The sequence below is a fragment of the Lepidothrix coronata genome, unplaced genomic scaffold (assembly GCF_001604755.1).
Source record: "Lepidothrix coronata isolate B3197 unplaced genomic scaffold, Lepidothrix_coronata-1.0 Scaffold0, whole genome shotgun sequence".
Classification (NCBI taxonomy): domain Eukaryota; kingdom Metazoa; phylum Chordata; class Aves; order Passeriformes; family Pipridae; genus Lepidothrix; species Lepidothrix coronata.
In genome coordinates, this window is record NW_016690180.1 from 15,237,131 (window position 1) to 15,253,112 (window position 15,982).

Here is a 15,982-nt window from a genome sequence, read left to right on the forward strand (position 1 = left end):
AACAATCTTTTTTAATTCACTGCAGACTTCCACAACACATGCCAAGCAATCTATCAGTACATCCACAACATAGATAAGCTGTCCTATCTACAGTATCAAGTGTCATTGAAAATATGCTCTGTTGAATTCTTATAATTAAGAGATAAGAAAAAACTCCATGAAGTTACTAACGGGTAAGAGGTCCAAATAAAACCACATCCAAGGCTTTAAGCTGAAGCTTCTGTCTATGGCTCCGGTCAATTATTTTCAAGTGAGAGATCATGAAAGCATGTTCATTTACTGCTATCCTGTTAATGATAAGACAAAACATTACCTATACCATAAATTATACTCAGAATCAGTCTATGCAAAAAAAAAAAAAAGACATCATAGTTTTATAGATTACAGATAAGCAATTAAGAGTGAGAAATATAATACGACAGTATGGCTGGAAAAAAAAGCATATCAGAAAGTGGCAAAAAGGAACATAAAATCATTTACCTATTCTTTTCTTTCTGGAAAAATCGTGAAATAAATCCATTTAACAAAGTTAAAGGTAAAGATATATTTGCAGACTTGTGACACCAACTCTGTAATACATGCAACATACTCAGATGTGGTAGTCACACTCCAGGAAACAGGTTCTACAGATAGTTTGTTACATATACCCATACAATAGACTGGAAGATGTTCAAAAGAAAGTTTGCTACCACACAGAATTATGTGACCTTTGATAAAAGCTTCCACAGCAACAAACAAAACTTTTATGAAAGTCATATTTTAAAATATTTTGGCAGGAAAAAAATGCAGCCACTTCTTCAAAACTGCAAGGATGTTTTTCTTTTCTAGCATTTGACCGTATCTTGTTAGACTTTAGGTTCACATCATTGTTCCCACACACAGACTAAAAGAGAAACCTACAAGGAATTATTTGAAACCAACCCCGAAGAAACATTCACCTGGGAAGTGTTGTTCCATTGACATTGCTCTCTCTGAAATTCTTTTCATATTGTGGCAGTTCAACAAATTCTGAAAGCCACTGAAGAGTGTCCTCTTGAGTCCAGTTATGAACTGAAAGAAAAATTCCATTTAATTACCTTACATTTTTGTAAAATTTAACAGCAAGACATAGAAGACAAGCAGTAGAAAAGCAGGCTACAATGACCAAGAGAGTTTAGTCAAATATAATTGCAGAAAAATTAGCACTAAGGTGTTTCTGGCATTTTGCCTTTTTCATTATATGCTTCTCAGTAAAAGCTTAGGCAAACTCTAAAAAAAAACAAGCATGGAACAAATAGAAACATTTTTTTATTAAAAATTCCACAGAATAATTTAGTCTTTTGCTTTAGTTTAAATCAGGACAGCATTTTGTGACCTCTTGTGACTTTGATCTACTTAAACTGATCTCAGCCTCAATCCCTTTGTCCTTGTTACCCTTGCAGAACTAAACACACATCAGCTGGTGATGTAGTCATTTGAGGCAACACACCAAGATCTTTCCCTGGATGGTAGCTTAAGAACTTGTTTTCACAAGAAATTTCTTACAGGCTCATGCCTACCAACCACAAAATGGGAGCCGATGAGAGATGAATAGAGAAGACTGAAAGAAAACACCAAAAGACAGTGATAATATAACAGGAAAACACTTAAATCTCTCTCAAACCTGCCCAAAAAAGCAGGTTTAAATGCAAAAATACTTCCACTAAGAATAATTATTTAAGTATGTAGAGAATAATTAACAGTTTTCCTCTGTAACATCAATAGTATATATAAACTTTCATACCTACAAATGCTCTAAGAAAATCCTACCCAGAGATTTTAAAAAAGGGGGGAGGGTCATACTTGTGGTCCTTACAGGCCACCTGCTACAGCTTAAAGCTTCACACTGACAAAATGGAAGGGAAATTGTTTGCTCCATTTATGACTCTGCAAAAGTTTGTCTACACATGAAAGAAAATGTGACAGCCTCCTTTTCAAGACAATTCACACGAAAAAATTTTAATTTTTTTTTTAATATTTCTCTACTTAGAACTACCTGCATGTGACAATGCTAGGTAGAGGTTTCTGTAGAAACCTTATCATAAAGACACATTCGACATTTGACATTTGACAATGACCCTTTCAAAAGAGCTGATTGGTAAAGCTGCAGGCAATGGAAGTTTTTGTGAGTTCAAATTCATATTTCACTTCAGACTGAAACTGAAATAAGGACTTCTAGGTCTCTTGTCTACACTAGCATAGCTGAAAAATAAGCTCAAACATTTTAGATTTTCATCGTTCCAGAAAACCAGAGACAGAACACTTAAGAAACAAACTTGCAGTACAAACCGCTTGTTTTCTATCCATAAGAATGCCTACACAACCTTCCCAGTGTACTGTCCCATTTCCTTCTCTCCTTCTGAGCCACGATCAGGTATTGATTTGAAACAGTTTTATCATATTACTCTAAGATTTTATGCAAAATGTCTGGGCTCTGTTTGTTCCCATTGCAAAGATTCTTAACTCTTTTGTGAATAATAAGCAAGACTTACATGTCATTCAAGAGCGGTCATTATGAGTCTCAAAAGGGTGGTAAAATAATCCAGAAAAATATCACCTTAACTGCATTCTAGAAATAAGTTCAGAGACTGGTCCAAAGCAAAAGCATTGCTTTGATGTGACATGTGAAAAAAACCTACCTAAAATAGCCACTACACACTACAGACTATCACTGACAGGACAGAACATGCAATTTCAGAAGCCACACAATTCGCTGAGTTCATAAATCTTGGGGAAGGGAAAAAAATACCATTGAGACGTTTCACTTTTGTTACTGAAAGTATTTGGTAGACACTCCATCAAATTTTACATAAATTTGTAGGTTTTTTACAAGTAAGTAGTAATTTCAAACATGTTATTTTGTAAGAAATTAGGTACATATTTAAGTGATTTACCATAGAGCAAATCATATCTTTTCTACTGTCTAGACTGGTGTGATGTTGTCTTCATAGAATATAAAGGATATTTTCCCAAACAAATCAGTTATATTCAGGAAAACTTTATTATTCATTATCTATCAGATAATTCCATTAGTACAGAGACTGCAAAATGAAGCAACTAAAGTCTATCCAAAAATAGAATCAGAACTTGTACTTCCTGTATTCTTCTTACACTGTTACCTGTTTACCAAAAAATTAATATCATTTACTTCTTTGATTATGTTGTGTCCTTTTAAACAACCACTCATCATTTAGGCTATCAATACATAGTCACCTCTTATTCTGAGATTTCATAGTCTGAATCTCTCCTCATCCACGTATTTTACAAGAAATTTAGATTTATTATGTAAACTAATACTTCATTCACAGATGTTTACTGTAGGTGTCTGCAAATCCCCAAATTTTCCAGGTTGGCTCAGACTAAACTACTCTGTTCTCCCTTTCCGACTCTGTCAGTGAATTCAGTTTCTTTTTGTTGGTATCTTCTATACGCTGTATGTTGGTAAAAAGTATTGTTTCACTTATCTCGAATAAGACCTTATGAAACACATATTTGTTTATTCTACAACAGCATACAGTACCGAAAAGCAAACTGGCCTTTCTTCAACAGAAGCTGTTCCAGCCCACTGAAACACGACACAAGGCAAGTGTGATATACACCAGGTGTACTGAAGGGCAAGCAGGCCAGCTGAAACTCATCTTAATCAGCACTGCCAGTTATAATGTGCCAACTCCTACTAATTAGGTGGGGTTGTAACTTTTCCTTAATTTAGTCACCAAAAAAGAATACAGTGCCTCAGACAGTGGAGTAGCAAGTCACATTACTCCAAGTTAAATGCATACAGCATTACAGAGTAATTATAACATCCTTCCTTCTCACACCTCTTTTCACAGACAGATATCTTGAGAGAGAGGATGCCAACAACATGCCTTGGGAAGGCAGGTGTAGAAACTACACCAGTGTTTACACCTCAGAGCAGCACTCAGTCTCTAGAGTTGCATCAGCTGTTCTATTTCAGATCACAAGTTTTGAGTTGGGTTTTTTCCTACTTTTTTTTAACTGCCCTATCAACATACTGAAGATGAAGACAGCCAAAGTAGCTTTAAACTGGCCCTGTCTGGAAGTTCGTCCTTGCTAACCCACATTAATGGCCGATCAGAAGATCATTTTTTAATATTTATCACATAGCACAGTGCTTCCAGGCAGGGAGGCTTGAAATAAAATAACATTGCAGTGTCAGCCTCAGTACTCTTATGGGCCTCCTACTCCTTTCAGAAATCAAATTACATTTTATAGGAGTATTTCATGGCAAGGAGTGAATGACAGTCATACATTAGGCTTAAAGTTGAGAACAGGCTGACCACAAGATTGTTCTGTATCAAGCATACAAAACCATTCAAAACTTAGTTTTTAGCACCTTCAACAGTAACATTGGCAGTACACAGCATTATGTAACTCATCCTTAGCCAACCCCTGCTTGCATACACTTCTAACCTCCAGATATTTAAAACCTGAGAAACCAAATGTTTAAAGTGCAAGGCAACCACAACACCTTTGTGGTACATGGTTTAGTCCCAGTTGCTGCAATACTTGTGCAACAGTAAATCAGAATACAACAGATGATCACACATACAAACATAAAACCATTTTTTTATCTTTTGACTCTAATAAATAAGGTACCAGACTTTAGTTCACTATCTGTTTTTCACAGAAAAGGAAAGAGTGAAAGAAAATAAAAAGGTACAAATACAAGGCAAGGGAGAAGGTTTTTTGTATTATAGGGCAGTCTGCAGGACATACTATACATTAAAGTTCAAATATGCCATAATGCTAAAAAAAGTTACTTTTTTCTAAGGCAGTTTGTAACAAGAAGGTTTGGAAGGATTTAAAGTAGTCTGACAATAGCTGGCCATTCATGAACTCCAGGTTTACTTTACTAAAAAATCAAGTCCCAAGGGACAATGCTACATCACCAAGAATGCAGCTCTCACCAACTCAGAGACATGTCAGAGAACTACCCAGCTGAAGGCCCTGCACTGATTTTACAGTCTCTCTTGCTACCGAGACTAAATACCTACCCACCCACCTTGCACAGACAGAAAATTCGTATGATCATGGCCCATCACAGGGGCAAAAAGAGAAGGCAGGCACCTCTAAGTGAGAGAACTTTCAAATATAATTGTACAGAGACTGGTACTGAGATATCAAAACAAATGCGCATCTGTCCCCTTGTCTGCACTCAAAACCTCTACCTCTTCAAGGATCTTGTAGAAAAAAAACTGAAGATGCTCCTTTGATTTTAATCTATCAATAGCTACTAAGCTTATTACTTTTGAATAGCTGAAAGGCTCTGTAGTGCATGTATAAATACTGCTTAGTTAGAAGACAAGGCAGTCAAAGAATACAACAAGCATATACTGGCATTTACATTTAAAGAGCAGTAACACACAGTAAGTCAGATGACTCAGAGAGCAGTGTTTTCTGTTTTAAACAGGTGTGCTAGTTCATAGTCACTCCTCTAAATAGAGCACTCTGTAGAATCAGACTACGAGATTAGAAAATTTCAAAGGTCACAAAAAGCATATCATAACTAAACTAAACTAAATTAAATTAAAATCTTGTTTTGTACTCAAGGACTCATTTAAACTGTGTGGCAACACAGCAACAAAATGCTGGATGCTGATTCAAGTTATGATATGATTCCTTCCATGCAGATAAAACCTACAGCAGCCTTGAAATTCCTTTAATTTGCACCAGCATAGACTATGCCTTGAAGATTCTGCACCAGGTAGGGACACCAAAAGCCTGCCCAGCGTCAGAAATATTAAAAAGCAATATTCTGAAGCTCCTTCTTTTATTAGGCAGTTTTTAAAGCTTTGAATGGAGCCAATCCTCAGGGTTCTACTCACTGTATAAGATCTTTCCGAAGCAATTACTTAAAAGGAAGCTCTGTTTTCCTTAATGCTAAAAAGAGTCACCAAACAGCAATGGCACGTTTTCACTTTCTGCCCTCAAATCTTATCTGTCTTGCATCCCCAATATCTTAAACAGAAAGTACCTTTAAGCTATTTGACAAATACTTAAGACAAACATTCACATAAAGCAGCTTTATGGCAAGGAATGTGCAATTCTACTCAGCATAAACTAGGCAGCAATCGATCCATAAGATGCTTCTGCATACACTGTCAAGAGCGCTATTTAGAGCTTGTAATTCTCACACAGTCTCAATAGAGTACTTAAAAGTTTCAAATTACTGATGCTGTCATTTACACTACCTTCCCTCCTCTTGTTTAATGTTGTCAAATTGCATTAAACTGGCACTATAAAACAGCAGCACATAAGAAAACAAATCAATCAAAATTCCTAAAACATTTAGAAAGGTAAAACAGTACTTTCCATGTCACCGAAAATCAAATGAAGGTAGTTCATTTTCTGAGGGGCTTTCTGCTTTCTAACAGTCAGCACAGCACTGGTAACACAGCTCAGGAGTCTCATTCCAAAGGTCTCCCTGTGGTGCAACCTAAGTTCTCTCAACAGCATGCCCAGTAAAACCACTATATGCAGACACTATGAAACATGACATTCCTCTCAAAGTCTTTTGAGTCTTACTCACACTACTCACTGTATTCAAGAAACATGAAACAAAGATATACGCAATAGACAAATTAGATACTTCTGGGATCATTATAGCCTACATTTTTGAAGAGTTACTCATGAGTTAAATCAACAATTATGGGGAGATAATTTTTTCTGGTAATTCAGTTGTAATACTTTCATAGAACAAGAATTTCAGCAAATAAGTCTTTACAGAATATTTGAAGAGATGAGGCTAAAAATCACTAGTTAAAACAGATATTTACTACATAGCAAACACCTCTTACTTCAGACTGCACTTAAATTACTTCCTACATAAGCAGAATGAACAATGGCATGTTCCTAGCTCCATTCCTCTCTTGTTCCTACTTCTAGTTGTTTGACCAATACCAACTTTTAGATCTCTCTATGTGCACCATTAGCACATGTCCTAGTTTAGGAATGGTATTCTCATATATAGTATTTGGTTTCCCCTACAGCTCTAACCGAAGGCACAAAAAGGAAAGCCAGAGGTTGAGATAAGAACAATTTACTGTAAGAGGCAATGAAATAAGAAAACTAACAGTAACAGCAACATTAATAACAAAAGGTATAAGAAAAAGAAACTATGTACGCAGAAAGCCCCCCCACAATAAACAAATATGGGTCCATCCCCCACATTTCTCATTTCTCCCTTCTCCCCAGAAGAGAGACAGAGTTCCTTTCCCATCCCCCAGCAACAATGTTAGGGCATATGAACAATATATGGCCTTAGCCACACACCCTCCCAGCTACTGCAAAAAATTAACCCTGTCCTGGCCAGAACCAGGACAGCACAACACCTTTAGAATGGTGTGGGGGAAAAAAAAGTTAAGTATTTTTCTCCTAACAATTCTAACATCCTAGATATCTGGAATTTTTTTTAAATCACTATATCCTGGAACATATTTGGCAATGAATACTGTACTGTACATTAAATACTGTCTTTTGATACTTGGAATATTTGGTTCAACTTATTTCATTTAAAACAGCATGAGGGAGGGCTGGTGGTCTTGTCAGTCCATTTTACTGTGCTTCAAGTTTAAAAGGATTTTCAAAAATACTTTAGACTAAGAATTCTAGCTCTTCATAACCCAAATAAAATTTACATTGAAGTAGAAGTACAGTGAACTTTCAACTCAATACAACATGCAATAAATATTTAAAAATAGCTTGAGAGCAACCCTTAGGGTTTATTAAATTAAAAATATGCTAATCTGGAATTCAGCACTTGCACCAGTCACCTTGATAAATTAGAACCTTATACAGATGAATGTGTAAGCTATGTTAGTTTACTTACAATGCACCAAGGACATGCAGAGAAAATTAACACTAGCTGTACTAAATAAGTTCTTAGTCAGGTTTACACGTGCCTATAAATAAAAGTATCAAAATGGATTAATGAAGATGCTTCAAGTCATTCATTTACTACTCTATACTTGGTGGAAAAATTCTTGACTTATGTCTCTGTCAGTAACCACCATCATTTTTAGCTATACCTCTTTACCTACCTTCAGATGTTTTCCAGCGTTTCCACAGATCCTCAATGGTGATATGTTTGTCTTCTCTGTGCAGGTGACTATGTTTATTAGAGGCATCCTTGTACTGCATATCTTCCCTTAGAAACTGAAGAAAAAGGAAAAACGTCATCTTAAATGCCAAAATAACAATTTCTGAACAGAAATTAGAAGGAAATCGGGTAGACAAGAGTTCTTTGCTATCTCTTCCACATGCAAGCGACACAGAATTCATCTAAGTTCTCTAAAAAGACTCAGAAAACACATTATCAGAAATCTCTTCTAAGATTTGTTTTCACCATGATTATATCCTAGAAAAACTGAAGGTTCAGTTGCTAGTATACTAGATTTAACAACATTTTTAGTATGCCTTAGATTTACAGTGATTACAAGAATGCACCACACAAGTCATACTGCATACTTCTGTACTCTGAAGACATTTAACCAACTTTGTCTACTTGAAAATAAGACCATGTAAGATTTGAAAGTGCATCACTCCTTTATGGATGAGTAATCCTTGAATGCGAATGGCATAAATTCAGATATAAAAAAAATATATACACAAACATGCACATCCATGAGAAATATAGGATAAATTTATTAAACATATGAGAACTGAAAAGAGCAGCCTGTTGGGCAAGGGCTATTACAGAACTTCTGAAACATTACGGATCAGCAGCAGTAAAAATGTTTAATAAACACAGAACAGTATGCTGTAAATGTATGCAAATGTAGAAATATTTGCTGCATATTCCATAGTCCAAGCAGGAACTCTGAAACCTTCCCACACTGGCAATAATACCATGAAGCTGGAAAATTCTACAATGTGCAACCAAAGATGGATTATCTTATTCATTCCCATACCATGTTTATTAAAGGGTAAACTGAAAAGCAGGAACTAAACAGTAAGAAAACAAGCAAAATAATATTCTTATCCACTTGTGTCTGTAAGCCTTTCCAGATTAAAGTAGTCTCACAGCTGGAACATCAGAAAAGAATTGATGTTTGCCCACCTCACCTTTTCCCTCCAGACTGCAAGTACCTATTAGCAGCTGACATCCCCAGCATATCTTTTGTGAACTTGGAAAAAGTATACTAAAAATTCAGCAAAAAAATATATTCTACGTCCCTCCCTGTAAAGATTGTCTCTCTTCATGTGAGGGTTAAGGTAAATGCTAACACTCTTCAGCTTTCTAGTGACTGATGATAAGATTGTCCTTGGTGACTCCAAATGTCAGGTACGGACATTTGTTTTAGAAACAAATTGTTGTTGTAGGGTGATGGCGTTTCTGAAGAGGAACAGAATGCATACATGTACATATGTTGCATGTGCAGGCTTAAGCCCATTTTGCATCTTCTCAGATCTGCAAACTCAGAGCAGTTTTGTTTGTACAAACTTGTTCCTATCTTTACTGCTAGTTGTCAGCAAAGGCTGTAAAATATTGAAGGATGAGAACACTTGTGCAGTTGGAGGTGCTGTCAAGGAAAATCTGAATTGCTGTTAACAATGGTTAATACGTGGTCAGAAGTAAAGGAGAGAAGGAAGATGCCAAATGATAAACAGAAAAGCTTCAATGTGTTCCATCTCACCCCAAACTAAGCACTACAAGGAACTCTAAGAGAGCATTGCGATTTAAACACGGGACGGACACCGGCTGCCTCGGCACCCGGACGAGCAGCGCCGGCAGCAGCGTGAGAGACCCGGAGCCGCTCCCGCCGTTCGGCCCCGGCGCCCGCAGAGGGCGCAGCAGCCCCCGCGCTCCCGCGCCCACAGCGGCACGGGAAGCACGGATCCAAACCCGCAACACGGGATCTCCCGGGAGGAGAGGGTGACAGCGGACCTCGTTTACACGGACAGATGGATTTGACTAACGTCCTTTTTTAAAAAGGGACTGTCAGCACTCAAACTTGTGAGCAGCTTGCAGTCAGTAACCAGTACAGTTATTGCTCAGGGGGAGAGGTTCTACACCCACGAGAACTTCTCCCAAGTGAAAAGCCCCTCTTCTGTTCTATCCTACCCACGCTGCTCCCAGATCTGTGAAAATAATCACGATGGCTTCCTCAACAAGGTTCTCTGGCACCACATGGTCCCAGCACTAAAGTTAAGAGTACACATAGCTAGAAAGAGGCCATTGTATTTCCAAGAATGAATGCATTTACTAAAGAGGAGGTAAATAACATCAAATATCTTTCTTTAGTTTAAAGGATCTTCGTTTTGAAACTGGCCTAATATGGAAGTGCTTCTTCATGAAAAAGAACCGTGTCCTAAATTGAAGAAAGACAAAAACAGAACAACTCTAGTAAAAAGAGGATTTTTCTGTTCCTTGTCATGGCAGCTAATCTCTCTTCTGTTGCCCTGGTCATTAAGTATACAAAGAAAAGGTTAGAAAAATAACTCTAAATAGGGAGGCTAAAAGAATAAGCTCTAACAAAAACACATCTAGGGATTATCTTAGCCAACATAATTACTCAGGAAGGAGAAGTCCTTTTAAGACTACAAAGTTGAAACCAAGAAAGCAATAGATAAGTTACCTAAAAACTCTGTGAGAAACAAACAAAAAAAATCATTTGTCAATGTAGTTACTTCAAAAACAAGTAGACAGTAAAAAAAACACCACACCTAGACTTGAAAAGGAGTCTTGATCCCAAAACTCCATAACAACTATACCTCTACAAAGATCAACATCCTAAAGTCCAAGGTTAGGCAGTGTAATAGCTAGAGAGGAAACTTCTGCCTGCCTGGGGGGACAGGACTTGTGGAGCCCTGGAGAAGTTACAGAGTCAGGTACATGCCACCTTCCTTCCTCTTCAGAAAGGCTTTAGTACTGTAACTTTCACCAAAATCCAGTCAGCTCATAAACAAAGACCAACCTGAAGCAAGAACCACCAAAAAAAAAAAATCTGACCATTGTAAAAGAGGTAAAAAGACATCCCAAAATCCAATACAAGTTTGACTGGTATCGGAGAGAGTGCTTACAAACTAAACTCAAGTTAAAATATGGAAGCTGTAAGAGACACTCCTTGAAGAGCAAATGAGAAATTGCATATTTTTGCAAATGCTGGCAGAAAAGTAAAATTAACCACACTCACTAACAGCAGCAGGAAGCATTCATATGCTGTTTATATTTTGTCCTGGGTGAAGGCTCAAGTTCAAGATTTTCAGTTTCATCAACATAAAATAGACCCTCTAATTGACAAGTTTACTTTAAGAGTAATTCATAATATTTCCTGCCTAAGTATTACTCTATTCCTCAAGCAGTGTTATTTCCTTCAGTTTTATTCCTTGATTCAAAGGGAAACCTGCAAAAGTTACAACTTCAGTTCTCCTATAACCCTTCAGATTTCCTATAAACCTTCAGATACACCCAAGTCATTGCTAGACAGCCTTCTCATCTATTGTAACCAGACTTGTTGCAGCTATTGCAATGTCACATGTACTGAATAAATTATAATGACAAATATGCTTTTAAAAGGCAACATACTATAATTCAGGCATGACAGCTTTTGCAACTGCCTACCCTACAGAAGTGGCTTCTAAAGGTGTTACACAGTAAAATAAGAAAATGTATTCAAGCATAATAAAAACATTACTAGAAAAATGTAGGACATAATAAGGAAAGTTCTACCAAGTATACCTTAAGTAATCTACACATTCTACTGAAAAAAACTTATTGCAGCTCAAAACAAACTGCAGCTATCCTACTGCAAAGTAAACTTTGCAACCCTTCAAAGCCAAAGAATTTCCAAGAGGGCATTCCATTGTAGCAGGACTAAATGCCCGCAGTGCTACATAAACAGGTGCAGACAGCTACATATTATTAGCTTAAGTACCTCCAAGGAGGCAAGGCATGAGGTAGGTCTGATCCAAATCACGTTGGAATAGGTTTCCATGCAACTGTACCCATGATAACACACACTGCTTCTCTACAGGACTTAGCACAAGTTAGCTGTCAACTAACACGCTCATAATGTTTTCAGACAAGTCCTGGCTCCTTATCTTGCTCTGAAAAAACAAACTCTGTAGACACATTCAGAATTGCTCACAAAACTTTGGGGAAACTAAAAGACATTCTGCCTGGGGACAAATACAGCAGTTGAATGAAAAAAATTAATGCACAAAAGGCCTCTATTAAGAGAGTCACAAGAAATAAAGGGAATCAAAGTAACCAAATAGCTTTGGGGGAAAAGGTTTGAGACACTGGTTAGGAAGTTCAAAATACTTATTTGAATGGACAGCGTTTGTAACAGAATGTTCTTGTACAGTGAGATGTAAAACGTGCTCAAGAGCTATCCCAGTATCATGAAAAGAACAGTTCTAATGTTTTCAGTTTCTGAACCACTGCAGCAGGTATTTCTCCACATGCAGAATTTTGCCTAACCAGCCGACACTGAAATATAAAGCAGTTTACAGAAATATGAACATCAGTTTAAGGACCTCTATTATACAAATGACAAGGACAAAACCAGAATACTAAGGGAATTTTAAAGGACATTTAACATCTTAATGAGAGCATATTTGCAGAGAACAAAATGAACTAAGAACTTGGTCTACAGCAGAACCTCTCTCTGCTGAAATAACACCTGAGGTAGGCTCCTGAAGTTTAACCAGGGCCTAAGATGCACTAAAGAAATGGAAAGCAAGCTTCTGAACTACATCATCTGTTACACCATTCACAGCAGTACTTCCTCCTCTTCAAAATCTTCTGCTAAATCTTTACTCCCCCCAAGATCAAAAGAAAGACAAATTTTGCACAAGAACTTGCTTTTGTTCAATAAGACAGAAGGGCTACTCAATTAGCGTCATTCCAAGTTTAATGTTAAATTCTCAAAATGTTTTTTCACCTCACACTTTATGCTCCTAATATCCAAAATGCACATACTTAAAATGGGAGCACCACACCAGCTCAGCATCTAGTTCTTCAAGATTTCCTGTCATGGAATTTCTTGCAATTTTGCCCTAAGTGTTTGGTGCTCACTACTGTCCAGAGCAGATTATTCAGATGAATAGGTCTCTGGTCCAAAGTAGTAATTCATGTCTCATTCATTTTTTATATCTCTTAAGGAACTAAATAAAGAACAAAGATACCTACAGTCTTCTTTCACCAGTTCATCGTCATAAAAATTGAATAGGCAGATCTATTTCAGAAGTAATTCAGAAAATAATTTCACATTGCAAAGTTAGATGTTCAATTTTATTTCTCCGGGTTGTTTAAAAATAGTATTGCTGGTGCAAAATAATTTAATTTAGTAAGCTTATAAAATAGATTATGATGTACCAGTGCATGTACCATTTTAACTGCTAAAAGAAAGGATGCATAAACAACCAAAAATATGACTAGCAAATTAATTACATAATAAAAATAAGTATTAGCAGCATGGACTGATTCTCCTCTACTATAAAACTTTGCATCATAAATTAGCACTAAAGGCAGGATATACTGAAGCATATGCTTCTGAACCCATCCCAGTTCTACAAATTATTATTTTTTAACTGAGTTGTTTACACTTGACCTCTGTATTTTATCAATTTCTATTTCCTTCTGGATTCTTCCTTTGACCTTTTTTCTTCTCTCAAAAAACAAAGCATGCTCTCTCTCAAGACATCACGTTTGTTGAACCTCTCAGATTATTTGCATCATGGATGCAAATATGAACATAAATCCTCAGACAATATCTTCACAGAGCCCATCCATTCAGAAAGGGTCACTTCAAAAGGAAGATCTTGGGTTATCAAACATTCTGCCCCTGGTAGAGTTACTATAGCCAAAGTGCTATGTTACTATTACTGTTCCAGATCAGATGATACTAGCTAATTTTCCTGCTTTAATCACTGTATAGAAGACAATCATCTTCCCTGGTTTAGGCAACTAAAGCGAGATTCTATTTGATTCTTGTCTCCAGACAACATTTTTAACTCGGGCACTTCTGCATATCATCTCTGCAGTTTGAACTTCTTTGACCATTCTGTTAAAAGCCATTCAATGCTTTCAATGCTGCAGTCTTTTCCTCTCCATACTGTACTTTGTCTTTTGTTTGTTTGTTTGTTTTCTGTGGGTTTGTTTGGTTTTGGGTTTTTTTTTGTTAAGTAATAATGCAAATTCCCTCATTAAAAGAAGTTAAACAAAATATGAATACACTAAGTGACCTACCCAAATATCCCATGCAAAGATGTAAATTTGTGGCATTAGCTTGGTATGACATCAGACACACAGTAAGATACTAATATTTCAAAAATGTCAATTTATTCTAGTACTGTAGAGAGATTCCTTGAGGAAATTACTTCATGTACGACCTACATATGGAGGTTCTTTGGAAACAGGAAGAACCTATGTAAATAGTGAACATATGATAAGTCTGCCTTAATTCTTGTGCCTCCTCATCATTAAAACAAGTCACGTTCACATGGTGCAACAGATGCTTCCTGAGGTGGATAACCTCCCACAACACAACTAAAATCTCAGTTAGTAATATTACATTCTCCCTTTCAGTTACCCATTTACAGCATATCTCTTGAAACCAGTTTAAACAATTGCAATCTTGTACATATTAATAATAAAATAATAACAGCAGGATCTAGATCTGATAGAAAAATTCATATTAGACTGCCCTAACAATAAGCACAGGTTTGGGGTTTTTTTCACATCCTTCCTTTTTCCTTTTCTCTGCTGTACCATACCAAAAAATAAAGAAGAAAAAAAATCTAACTAGTCTGTGCTCAGACTAGAGCCCCTCTAACTTCCTCAGAAGACTTCAACAAATCCCTCATGTGTTTCCATAACTATTAAATCCCGTGCTAAAAATGTAGATCAGGTTTCCCCACATTAATGTCGTCAAGGTCAAATACAAGCTTCTTTCCAGCCCATATAAAGTAGGTCCAACAGGCTTCCAGTATCAGATCATTTCTGAGAAAATAAGAAATTTCTTCTAACAAGTTCAAATTTTCTTATATCCTAAAAAAACTCCTTCTCTACAGAATGATTTTATGTGACCCTTCATTTTACAGAGGAAAAACAAACTACAACATAAAACAGGGCATGAAAACATTAGGAAAAATAAACTGTGTGCAGATGAAGTGTCTGAAATCACTGTTGGGAGTTAACTGGATTAGCAAATTAAAATAGTTAAAATAAATAGTTCACCTTTAGCTCTTTTTACCTTCCCTCTCAAAATAACTTATTTACAAGAACTTCCTTCCTTGGTGTAAATATACACTTGTAATAGTGTTGTAGTGCTGGTAAAACAGCAGAAAGTTATTCTACTTTGTGACATTCTTCCTGCCAAATATAAAGCTGAGGAATATCTAACCAACATACTCAATATGCCGCTCTTCCAGGACTCTTGCAAGTAAAAACCATGTAGCATAAAACAGAAAATCCATTCCCTGCTGTTAAGTAAAATCCCTGCATTTCATGTAAGCTTTACTTCTAATAAAGATTTTTTAATTATCAGTCCTCATTTTTAATCAAGGCAAGCAGCACTACCCACTGTGACAGAACAAAAAAAAATCTGGTTCTGAAATAGTGTATATTAGGATATACTTAGCGTATATTCAGACCTACTGTAATCAGAGAACTATGTAACTGTGTTGTTGAAATGTAGATCTTTTAAGATTATTGTAAAGATCCAGTAAAAGCACTACTAAGTAAAAGAAGAACATACAAATTACTAGCTGAACTTGCAATTAAACTGCATTTCTTATTAATTTCAGACTTGCATTTAACGTCTTAGAAGAAAACACCCTATGCAAATACATATTCATCACCAATTTGCATGGAAAATATATGTAGAGCTACGTTGCAGGGAGGGGGTTATTAAATATTTCTTCAATAGTTTAAAATGAACTAGCAGAAACAAGGGCTACATTTCGGTCATCTTATTTTATGCACAATGAGTAG

At 36.5% G+C, this 15,982-nt stretch overlaps 1 protein-coding gene across 3 annotated transcripts in view; it reads right to left on the reverse strand.

Moving 5' to 3' along the window:
• STIM2 (stromal interaction molecule 2) overlaps positions 1 to 15,982 on the reverse strand; it is a 71,834-nt gene that overhangs the window by 16,585 nt on the left and 39,267 nt on the right. For all 3 annotated transcript variants that reach the window (XM_017803707.1, XM_017803644.1, XM_017803766.1), the window contains exons 3-5: positions 8,082 to 8,196; positions 939 to 1,050; positions 172 to 287 (exon numbers count right to left, since the gene is read on the reverse strand). In XM_017803707.1, coding sequence (XP_017659196.1) covers positions 172 to 287; positions 939 to 1,050; positions 8,082 to 8,196 — 343 coding nt within the window. The remainder of the gene's footprint in view (positions 1 to 171; positions 288 to 938; positions 1,051 to 8,081; positions 8,197 to 15,982) is intronic.